Source organism: Uloborus diversus, chromosome 4 (genome assembly GCF_026930045.1).
Source record: "Uloborus diversus isolate 005 chromosome 4, Udiv.v.3.1, whole genome shotgun sequence".
Lineage (NCBI taxonomy): Eukaryota > Metazoa > Arthropoda > Arachnida > Araneae > Uloboridae > Uloborus > Uloborus diversus.
Genome location: NC_072734.1, coordinates 85,854,778 through 85,867,698, shown reverse-complemented (window position 1 = coordinate 85,867,698; position 12,921 = coordinate 85,854,778). Strand labels below are relative to the sequence as shown.

The 12,921-nt window shown below is 31.9% G+C and overlaps 1 protein-coding gene across 1 annotated transcript in view; it reads right to left on the bottom strand.

Annotated features, from left to right (window-relative positions):
• Positions 1–6,773: 6,773 nt before the first annotated feature.
• Positions 6,774–12,921, bottom strand: part of LOC129220231 (28 kDa heat- and acid-stable phosphoprotein-like) — a 32,169-nt gene continuing 26,021 nt past the window's right edge. Inside the window, exon 6 of the mRNA XM_054854596.1 lies at positions 6,774–6,887. Within this exon, the coding sequence (XP_054710571.1) occupies positions 6,823–6,887 (65 nt within the window). The 3' untranslated portion in view covers positions 6,774–6,822. The remainder of the gene's footprint in view (positions 6,888–12,921) is intronic.

The window sequence follows — 12,921 nt, the reverse complement described above, 5'->3', positions numbered from 1 at the left end:
TTGCATTCTTACCGATATTGTACGCATAAATCGATTATTGTCGAAATCTTAACGATGCACTAATAAATAGCTCCTTCAAGTATGCAATAAAATATTATTTAATAATGAAACCTTTCACGAAATTTATTCACATTGTCTCAAAAATTTTAATCGTAATCCCAAAAAATGTAAATAGTATTTATTCACTTTTGTTTAATCGACAAAATGTGATTCAGGGATGAATTTGCACCATTTGCCAGCAGCAAACACCAATGAGAAATAATTGAATCCTGCTTTGAGATCAGTTTTTTCCTGAAAAGGGACTTGATTTTCAGTGAAAAACAGAACTGGTACGGCGTTACTGCATTGATTTACCCTGTACTACACATCAGTTAACCATATCAATGAAATTTTAAAGATGAAACAACATCCCTTTTTACAGCAGAAATAATGCGTAAACTAGTATAAACAAAGGATTTTCTGGTTATACTACAGCGCTCTCTTATGGGCAAGTGGGCACCTTTGATCTTTTGTGAAATGACTGAACCTGATAAGACTCGTATCAAGTGAAACCTTGCTAAAACGTACGATGATGATGGAAACTTTATTTTTATGCAAAGCCTAAAACAAAATCACTTCTTAGCTAAGTATTATAATGTATTTATAAATCTTTAACCCATTCCATGATCAGCCCGAAACCCCTCAACGCGCATGCCGCAGACAACGAACGGAGTTGCTTTTTGCTACGTTGTAATAGCGCTTTTCTCCCTATTTTGCTATCGGGATTTTAATGTTTTTGCTCTTCAGCTTGCATTCGAAAATCGCTTTGCTTTATTAGTTTTTTGGCACTGAATTAAATACTGCAATAAAATACAAGGTTGCTAATATGTGCTGAAATATTTATTAAATTTGCACAGTACATAATGGGAAAAATAATAAACAATAGAGGATGGTACGAAAAGCAATTATTTTCATAACACTAATTATTTTATTGATTTGTTTTTCTTTTTACTTTTATCTCAGTATATCATTTTTTTCTTTTTTATACACTTAATTGACTGATTGATCCAACCCTGTGAGCAAGGGCGAATGGACAAAACGCTGGTGAGAATGGACAAAAATGCTTTAACTGTAGGAATGATTTTCTAAGAGGATAAAAAGTATTCTTCGGTACCTTTTGATACCTTGTGACTCTTCAAAACGACCAATAAACACAGAGACATCTTTTTGCTTTTCGGTTCTTTTATTGTAATTGTGATGACTTTTAAATCCCTTCTGAGTGTCCAGATATCAGTTGCTCAAGCGTGAGAAGTATTTTAAAGATAAATGATTACAAAAGATCAAAACTTGCAGCTAATCCCCTATTTCCCTAAAGGATACTTTTGTGCATGCAACTAAAAGCCTCCAGCTGAGAGAGGAATAACAGAGACTGCCTGGGTGGATTCCCTAAGGAGGTGTCCCCCTTGGTGTCTTGTGGTCAACCCTTCCACATTATTTTCTTACAACAAAAGTTTGAATCAGAAAGGAATTTCAAAGCAAGCTTTACTGCTTGTATTTGAGAACATGTCTTCAGAAGGGGAAAAAAAAAGAAAATCTTGCTTGAAATCGAGTCTGATTGTTTTTCTTTTTTTAAAACATATTTGGATAAATTTTAGCTTCATAGGATTATTTACTAATTAAGGCAACTTGATTATTGAAAAGAAACCAAAATATTTTATTTCGATTTTTAAAATCTCATAAAAGAAGGTGCAATTAAAACATTGGAGCTATTTTAAAACAATAAATAAAATCTGAAAAAGAAAGGGAGAAAAGGAATGTTTCGTTTCGTATGAGTAAAGCGAAAAGAATCGATATTATCATTTCATTTGTATTGTAGTATATATTTTATGTTTTGCATGGTCAACTATTACGTATAATCAATGCGGTCGTCAGAATTTTTGTTTGTGAAATTAAAAATATTCAAAACTGTATCACTAAAAATCCATCAAAGGATGCCGCGAATATAAAAAGTTAAAATTTAAGTTTGAAAATATCACAATTTAAAAATAAATAAATAATAAAAAATAATAGTATGCAAATAAATAAAAAATGTAGTAAACACGTTATAATTAAAAAAAAAAACATACTCGTATTAATTAAGATTCGTCGTAAATTAAGTAGATGTATAAGATAATTTAAAAAAAAATATTGTGTAAAATAAATTATAAAATTTGAGGATTATGAACAATTTAGTGAAGGATGCTTGTGTAAGAAGGTGGATTTTTGATAACAAGAAAAAAATATTTCTGTTTATTTGCTTTATTCAGGCATAGAAATATTGTTAAATGTGTAAAGAAATATTTTCACACTTATTCATCTGGAGTTCAAATGCCAGAATGCTAAGAACCAAAGCTTCCACGAAAAGATAAAAATCAAGTGCCTGATTATTTGAAGCATTACACGTGTCAAATCCAGGAGTACTTGAAAGGTTAATATCTTTGTAAAATAAAATAAATTACAACAAGTTTCGTGAAATACTATAAGTTACATTCCTTTTGTCTAAGGAAAAGAGCTTGATTACCGCTCCCCTAAAAGCACCAGAACCCAACAGAGAAGCGCAATAACAGGGTTCTGCCCCTGGAAGGATCGCCGACACATATTCGGCCCAAGCAAAAACTGCTAGAAACGCCGTGACGACACAGGTTCGTCGACGGCAGTTAGGAACCATTTTCTTGCGACGAGCCTGAATCGGCCGGGGCAGTATTAACACAAACTGCGCAGCCGATCCTGTATCGGCCGGGGCAAAGAATGGGTTAAAATGTATTGAAAAGAAAGAGAACTTATTTTTAAAGGTAAGCTGAATGAATTCATCTACTGTATTAAATATATTATGATTATAAATGTTAAGTAATAAATAACTACACATTTTTAAGGTTTTTAAAATATCCAATTTAAATAAAAAAAATTGGACTTTTTGATTTCTTTTTTCAAATTTCAAATCCTGTTGTCTAATGTAAATGATCATATAAACATTCAACTTGATCTATACATCCATTTTTGTTTTAAAATTTTAAAGTGTCTGTTGGAAAAACTAACAAACACAATCAGTTAATGAATATAGAGAACGGAAATATATTATGGTTTACGCAGCTCTTAACTATCTGAAATTTTGAAGATGGTGTTGATTTTCGGAAGGCACATTCTCTTATATTTGTTTACAAAATAAAGCGACAGCAAAGTCTTTTAGACCAAAGAATGAAGATGTTTTCAGTATTATTGAATAATACATTAAGCGCATTTTACTAAGCTAATTTTGTCGTATCTGTGTAGATACCCCTATATATGACTAGTAATAGTCACTTGCGGTAAAATTAACTTAGCATATCAAAACGTTATTGAAGAGAGAATTTGTCGTAACTACATTTATCAATTTTAAATAAAGACTTTTACAAATATACACACTTATGTGGATAAAATCGATCATTTATGAAACAACTACCGGAGTTGAACATAACGATAAGTCAGAAATCAAAGAAACGAGTTGTAAAATTTTAATCCTGAATATCTCATTTTGAGCAGATACGACTTATGCACTTCGTTCAGCAGTATTGTCCTTCTCTCTGCGAAGCTTACGTAGTCGCGGCGCAAACACTATTCGGATGTTGACAGGTCCGGATCTGCCTATCCACAGTGCGTTGGGCAGAACGTCCTTAAAGGGCCCAACTGCCAAAGAAATTGAAAAAAAAAACTAGCACTAAGACTTATTAACCTTGCAAATACACACTGTTGGATTCCAGGGGGGCCCAAAATTTATAGATACGGACCTGGATGTTGATGAGTGACCACCCTATATAGAGCAGTTATATTATTGGCTTCTAAGATGCAGCATTTATAAGTTACTTAACATGTATAAGTGTTGCTTTTCATTTAATTAAGTTTTTCTTCCACTTTTACTATATTTTCTCTTTCCTATTTTCCATAAATACAGAAATGTAAAATAAGCCCTTTTTCAGAGAAAATCCTACTATCAGAGTTTTTGATTATCCGAATGGGGTCCAGCGCTAATTGGTTTGAATAATTGAAGTTCTACTGCAGTTGAATAATACAGAGAAATACAGTCAGACCTCGATATAAGGTCACCCTGCATATAAGGTCACTTTTCTAAAGTCCCGGCTTATTGAATAGGAATTCTATGTTATGTCTTATCAGATATATGGTCAAGTGTTAATACATTAATCATTTATGAGGTCACTTCTGTCTGATTTCTTTAAATGATTTCAGTGCTTAAGTCACTTCCAAGAATTGTCCACGATATATATATCCTTAAAAAGTGAAAAGCTGTATTCCTATTAACGTAGCATGTATTGCACCGAATGCAGTAGAAAGTGAGTAATACAACAGTAACACTAAAGTATAAAGTAATAACGAGGACTCAGAGTGTACTTTTTACCAATCATGAGAAGCCAAAGCTGCAAATTTTCAGAGAACATTTAGAAAACCATTGTGCTTAAATTACAGAAAATATCTATCAGTTCAGTATTAATGATAATTTTTAAGTTAGATACGTTGTACATCAGTTCTCTGCTTAAGCGTATTTGTTAGCAGTTTTCCTCTACATGAACGTCCTAAAAAATTATTTTAAAATTTCTTATCGATTCCAAAAGTTTTTATTGGTTCAAATCTAATAAACTATTATAACCTAATTACTGATAATTTTGAACCTTTTAAATTTTAAAAAGAATTAATGTATATACAAGTTTATTCCTTAAACACATGGTATAAAATCTATATTGTTCGGTTATAAGGTCAGTTTTGTGAAGTCCCGAAGGGTGACCTTATATCGAGGTTCAACTGTATTAGGATTTTTCCCCCCAATCAACTTTTGCTTTTTTACTGGGGAATAAATATCTGTGGAAAGAAATCAAGTTGGATGGAAAAACATATATATCTCTAGCTTTTTTTAGACAATCAGTCACCTTTGCATAACAGTAAACAATTATTTTTCTGTCAAAAATACAAAATAAAAATATTGTTCGTGTTTTCAAAATTTATCAATAAAAATTTGCAAAGTATTTAACTTCTAAAGCAAATTAAATATTATATTTATTTTAAACTAGAAAACAAATACAATATAACCTTGATTTAACAATTGTCAAGGAACTGGAAAAAATTATTGTTAAATCAAAGATATCGTAAAATGGAGAATAGACATTTAATCAAGTCAAATCCGGAACAGTGAAATGTTACATTAAATTGAGGAAATCGTTAAATCCAAGTTCTAGTGTAAACTAAAATTAAAATTTTTATCAAAATATATTTTTAATGTTCTTTATTAACTTGCTAAGAAACAAAAATATGAAAAATTGTGTCTGTAAGCTTTCAGCTGAAATTCTATTTTGGCTGCTCTGGCAAAAACTCATTTGGCTTTTCGTATTTTGAGTATTTCTCTCAGTCTCCTGATTTTTATTAAAAATCTACTGGATTTTATAAATTTTTGGGAAAATTCCTTTATTTAGAGAATTTTGTGGAAAAAAACGCCCTGTAAAATTGTGTTTGTTTCTGATTGTCTATGCATATGTATTCCATGGTTTGAAATCTTCCCACCAAAATTCAAACTTGAGTACATCAAATCTAGCAAAATTAACAATGCTTATTGAGTTTGATCAAAAATAAGTTTTAACTGTATATTAAGCATTCATTTAACTTTTATTCTTCCATTTCATGCTTCAGTTGATGGTTTTATGCATATATGAAATAAAGAACTTCCTATAATTATACTTAAAGGAATAGAAAAAAGTCTACTGGATTTTTTCTTTGAAAAATTGGCAGGTATGCAGGAGGAAAAAACTGCAGTTTTCCCCCCATTGCAAACACTTGCCAACCCAGACCAACTTAGAAAATTAAAATTTAGTTCAATCTTTCTTTATATATAATGCAGAAAAGGATAGAAAATTACAAACTAAGATTTGATATTATTATAACATGTTTATCTTATTGGTACAAGATTTTCATCTTTTTTAGAAACAAATTTCTAACTATTTGGCTTCAAATGTTGCAAAAATTATTTGTAGTACTAAACAAAGACTGTTGTTTTGGAAGGTTTCAGTATATTAAGTTTCAATTCGTAACATTGAGCGTAACAACGGCAGCATGAATTGGCTTTGCAGGCTGTAAATTGGGCACCGATGAACTGGTTAAAAAAAACTTTTAAAATCCAAATAAGTTTCCTTTTAACTGTCAAATTATTTTGATAATTTGGGTAAAAAAATATTTTTTTTTTCTTGCAAAATCAAATTTTTGGTACAAATATAAATATACTTAGTAAAAAATTTGATATTTTTGAGTTACAAGCATAAAAATTTTAAGGTTTTGTAACCACTGCATATTTTGTGCCATTGCTACAGGCGGTTGCCTCTCAGCATCATAGTGGTAAAGTTTGCTTCTAGAAAAGCATTACTTTCAGATAATTTAAAAAAACAATAATTTGATTTTCAAGTAGTTTTTTGTAATCTTAAAATTTTTATGTTTATTCTTTTAAAAACCATTTAGTTTTAGACACCTCTATGGCTCACAACATATAGGTGACAATTAAAAATAAGCTCTATTTGCCTACTTTTTTTCTCTAACTTGAAAGTTTTTTTGGTTTTTACAAATGTAGTCTGTAAAGTCCTTATTTCCATGTTGAATGAGTAGCATTCCTGACATGTTGATGATCAAGAAGACTGACATATTAGTAAAAAGTCAATGGAAGTTTTAAATGTTTATTAGTTGCTCAAGTTGGAGTTCATAAATACATATATAGATGAACACAAATAAAAACGGAACAAGAAATTTTATTAAACATACACAAAATGCAATAAAATATTACGTTTTCCTTCCCAATGCTTTTTTTGTAAGATTTGCTTTAGCTTTTTCAGATTCCTCTTTAGCTGAAAGAGAAATGCTTTTTAGTAGTGAAATCAAAATAGCACTGGATAATATACACAATATCTCACATTTTAATCTTTCTTTTCCTTTTAAAAGTGGACAGATCATATTGTGCAAAATACAATGAAGTACAATCAACATTAAAAATTGGTCATGTTTTTACAATGAATTAAAATGCATAAAATAATGCCTTTAAGCTTTATGTAGATTTAAAGCCCCATACAGTTTCAGAATTTCTTAGATTTTCTGGAAAATTGGCGATAGGGAAATTTTAATAGCTATCAAAATGAGCTTTAAAAGGGAAAACATGCACATGTACTACACTAAAACCTGTAAAGTTGACCACCTGTCTGAATTGACCGCTTTTTTCAGGCAAGGAATTAGCATTTATCATATAAATCAACCTTTGTAAGTTGACCACCAAAGTAGTGCACCGCAAGTGGTCAACTTACACAGGTTTCACTGTACATATCTATAAGTGTAAATAACAGAATTTTGAAAAAAATACTAAGCTCTTTTCATAATGTATTCAAAAGGACAAAAGAACTTTCTGAGTCAGAAAGGACAATTGAGGCAGTCAGAAGCAAAGGGATGTAAATGGCAAAATTAAAAATTTCGAGATAACCTGTGCACATGGTAGGTGAACCCCTCCTCTGTCTTAGGGCAAGAGATGGTATGGTACTAGTGACCCAGGTAGTTGCTACTACAGTAGAGCGCCGATTATCCGAACTCCAATTAACCGAACTTCCAATTATCCGAACCGTGTTTTTCGCCTTTTAAAATTTTTTAACCGAACTTCCAATTATCCGAACCGTGTTTTTCGCCTTTTAAAATTTTTTTCCGAACTTTATGCGAACGGCATATTTTTCATCCAAAACCTAATTTTTTTTTTCTGTCCCTTCCAACCAAGCTTTCAATTACGTACGTACTCTTTTTTTCACCCTGTTATCTATCTTTTTTCTTTTCTGTCCCTTCCAACCAAGCTTTCAATTACGTACGTACTCTTTTTTTTTCACCCTGTTATCTATCTTTTTTCTTTTCTTTCTTGGCATACAAATTTTAATCCGGAAACTGCAAGGTATTTTTGGGGAGTTTTGTTAGTGGGAAGAGAGAACACAAAAGGTTTGAAGAAAGGGGTTGAGAAACCAAGGTCAAAGCACAAAATTCCTGTTTGCATTCTTCTCTCCCCACCCTCGCTGTGGACACGTGGGGAAAAACTGGTTTGTGTGACGTATCTACGTTGACAAAGTGAGTTGCTCAGAATCATGTGCTCTGCTTTTTTTAGAGTTTGTTATCGTCGATATCGGTTGCTAGCCGCTGTTAATTCTTGTTGTTAATAGAGTTGTTAGTGGTTGTTACTAAAGGTTTCTTGATAGCGGTTGTTGATTGCACCAGCGATCTAGCTCATTTCTTTTTCTGCAACGAAGGTGAAAAGATGTCTGGAAAGCGAAAAAGAGTTGTTCTTTCGCTAGGAGACAAAGGAAAGATATTGAAGAGGCTGAAAAATAATGAAGCCGCTTCAAAATTAGCAGCGGAGTTTGGTGTAGGAAAGTCTGCAATATCAGATATAAAAAAGAATGAAGAATCAATTATGAAGTATTTAACGGGACTTGAAAGTGAGCAAGGAACCTTAGATAGAAAATCGATGAAAAAATCCTTTGATGATAAAGTAGATAAAGCTTTGCACATGTGGTTTTTGCAGAAACGCTCATCTGGTCATCCCATTTCTGGACCCTTATTATGTGAGAAGGCATTATTTTTCAACGAAAAGTTGAATGGAGAAAATACTAATACATTTCAAGCAAGCTCTGGGTGGCTTAGAAATTTTAAGCTACGGCATGGTATACGCGAAATCGGATTGCATGGTGAAAAATTATCTGCATCTACAGAGTCTGCTACGAAATTCGTAAAAGAATTTATTGAATTTGTAAAATCAGAAAAATACGAAGAAGAATTTATTTACAATGCAGATGAGACCGGCCTGTTTTGGAGATCTTTACCCCGAAAAACATTAGCATCTGGGTTCGAAAAAAGTGCTTCTGGAACTAAATTAAACAAAGAAAGAATCACAGTTCTTAATTGCGCAAATGCAACCGGTAACCATCGAATACCATTGTTCGTGATAGGACATTCAAAGAAGCCTCGATGTTTTAATAATTGGAAAAATCTGCCAGTAATTTACACTTCTCAAAGGAAGGCTTGGATGACATCAGAAGGTTTCATTGATTGGTATGATCACACATTCATTCCTAAAGTTAAGACACATCAAGAAGATATGAAGAAAGAGGGCAGAGTACTCCTACTTCTTGATAATGCACCTTCACATCCGTGTGCAGATACCCTTGAACGGGAAAATGGGAAGTTCCGAGTAAAGTTTTTGCCACCTAATGTTACATCACTGATACAACCCATGGATCAGAGTGTAATAGAGACATTTAAGCGCTTTTATAGAAAGCAAATGTTGAGAAAGATGCTTCTATCAGAAGACACTGAAGAGCCTGATTCCCAGAATGCCAAAAACATTAATTTAAAAGATTGTTGCATTATGGCTGCCGATTCCTGGAAGCTTGTAAAATCATCAACGTTAAAAAATGCCTGGAATAAAATTTTAAACAGGGAAAAAATTGATACTGGAGCAGAAGCATCTGATAAGGAAAATGAGGAGTGTAAAACTATAAAAGAGATGGGAAGAATCTAAATTATGAGGAAAAAGAAATTAATGAGTGGCTAAATTGTGACATGCAAGACCCTGGATATCGGATTTTAAATGACAATGAGATTGTGGCTGAGATTGAAGGCGAAAATGAAGAAAATAAAAATGAAATTGAAAATGAATGCTCTGAAAATGACCCAGGTCCATCACATAGCGAAGCCTTTGAATGCTTGGAAAAAGCTATGAAATGACTCGAAAGGCAGAAAGACGCTGATCCTATTCAAGCAATGCATTTAAGAAGCATTAGAGATATGGCAGCATTGAAAAGAATGTCTTCTTTGAAGCAAGAAAAAAATCAAAAGCTTTTTTACTTAAATTATAATTCTTTTAAAAAAAAGACAAAAAAAAGTTTAAAAAATGAAAAAAAGACAAAAAAAAGTTTAAAAAATGAAAAAAAGACAAAAAAAAAGTTTAAAAAATGAAAAAAAGACAAAAAAAAACATTTTTAAACACGCCAGCACTAACAGTGTTGCCAGTCCTAAGCCTGGATAAAGTGTGAAGGTTTTTGTATAGATAGGGATATCCTTTAAATTGTCTGTCCAATTATCCGAACTTTTGCTTATCCGAACTAGGGTCGGTCCCGACGTGTTCGGATAATCGGCGCTCTACTGTATACAGTGTGATTTAGAAAAAAAGATTTCATTGAAAGCCTACCTGGGATGTTATATTCAAATGTGTTTTACTCAAAACTTGAAAATGCCCACTTACATCCCATTACTTCTCACTGCCTCAATTTAAGTAATTTTGTAGTTTTCAAAAATTCCAATAAAATGATACCACAAACAAAGAAAACAGCAGCTCAAGTCATTAAGAATTTCTTATTCTTATCTGGCTTCAATCATAACTTTGAGTGTTGATACAAGCATATTTTTTTTATTGGGAAAGTTTGGTTTGAAATGATTAGAGCCACACTTTTCTTCATTTGTTGGTGTCATTTTCTTGGAATTTTCGAAAACTACAGGAGTACTAAAATTGTCCTTTCTGACCCAGAAAAGTTATTTTGTCCTTTTGAGTGCATTATGAAAAGTGCTTAGTTTAATTTTAAATTTTAATTCTGTTATATTATCCTTTTTAGTGTAAATGTATCTCAGAAATAAAATAATGTTACCATCACAAAACTTCACCTTATTTTTTCATAAAATTCTCCTAAAAAGAAAAAAAACTTATACATGTGTCTAAAACTTTCAGCAGTTGGCACTAAATTTAATCCTTGTTCCTCTCTAAGATTTATTTCTTTGCTAACTTAATTAAAACCATGTAAATATCAAAGGTTTTCCAAACTAATTTATGTTTCAAAACATGCAAGTTACTTGAAACAACTCTTTACTTTAGCCAGGTTATCAATTATTTGCATAGATGAGATCAGGGAATACATTTCATGCTTGCTCCAGAGAAGCCATAAATTCAAAACTTTCTTTATGATTACTGTTAATATTACTGCTGTTTGGCAACAAATACTTGTAACTGGGTTTTATATTTAATTATTTAATAGGGAAAGTATATGAAATTTGCTGTTTTTCATCTTAACCTAAATAATTTTATCTTAGAATTTTAATTTTTAGCATTAAGTTGTACTTTAAGGTCAAGCAAATCATTTAGTGAAATCCCAAAGTCTCTAAGTGGTCTAGCTACTGAGATATAAGCAAAAGCAAGCCTCAGAATTTTACGTGACAAACATGCCGAGTAAAAAGTGTTTAAAAAGATAGCTTCAATAAGAAAACTTACACCTCAGTTTATACTACTGTGAAATCCCGTTACCACAAACTTCAAGGGACGGCAAATTTTGTTTGTTGTAATGGAATTCAAATAATGTAATGGCAGTTATATAGGACTGAAAATGTATTTCGTTGAAACGGAAATTTTGTTGTATTGGTATTCGTTGTAACGGAATTTCACTGTATTTGCAGAGCAATAGAATTGGTGCATCAATTGTCTGTTGAGGATGCCCCATAGTTTTCCTTTTAAAGCTTACAAGTATTTTGATAAAATATATGAAACTCACAACCATCAATTTCCCACACAATCTAAGAAATTCTGAAACTGTATGGTACTTTTATTTTGGGAATGAAAGTTAAACATTAGATGAGTACATCACTTCTACCTCAGTAGAATGCATAGTCATTTTCGTAATAATTTGTATTTAAAATTTCTTTATTTCACTAGTTTGCATCTAACTTTGGTATGTTGAAATGCTACAGTAAGGAATTTTGTGTTGCAATAATTGTACAGTTTATAATCTCATTTAAGTTCAAATTTGTTCATTAGACTGAGGTTGAGAACTCTACATTAGGACAAAATACTGTGAAATGGCCCTTAATAAATTTTGATTTTCAACACTAAAATAAATATTTTTGACTGTTTTAGATTTTTTAAATGATGCTTTAAAAGTCCTGAACATTATTTTTATTCAACAAATAGTCTAGAATAAAAAGCTATTATAAATAGCTGTATATTTTAAAAATAAATAAATGAAGTAGACATCTTTAGCAAACATTTACATATTATACAGGGTGTCCGAGAAAGATCCGTACAACTTCAAAAATTTATCGAAAAGGAAACCATAGGATTACAGCGAAACTAATTAGTACATAGATAGAATAACTCAAAAAGTTTTTTTCTGCAGTATGTTTCTGACCATATATGGCGCTACATGTCACGAAAGGAATATTAAAGCATTTTAGTTATTTCAATGGCGGATCGCGTGAAGAAAGCTCAATGTGTTGCGTGGTTTATCAAAACGAAATTCCATACGCAAACACAACGGAACAAAACATCCAAACAGCTGTAGCTACTGTTGATGTTAGCAAGCTGAAACGATCGTGGATGGAATTGGATTATCGTCTTGATATTGTTCGTGCTACGAAAGGGTCTCATGTAGAAATTTCCTAAGGTAATAACTTGAGTTATAGGGAAAAATTTTTTTTGAGCTATTCTATCTAATGTACTGATTAGTTTCTCTGTAACCTATTGTTTCTTTTTCAATAAATTTTTGAAGTTCTACGGATCGTTCTCGGACACCATGTATTTAGACCCATTCTAAATCTTTTTCCCCCTCAGCCATGCAGTAATAAACTATCAGTTTGGAAGCTTTTCGTACACAGAGCTCATTTCTAAGTTTAGAAAGGATCAATCCAAAACTGGAGACACCCCTCTCCACCTCCTCCTATTTCCACCATACATTTGCTGAGACACCCTGAACTGAAACGTTACTTCCAAGATATGGTCCTAATTCAGCTTCACAAGCTGTTAGGAACTTAAATGAATTTAGTCATTCCCAGTAAATATTAGCTTATTTTTGAGCAAATAATATTTACATTCATTTA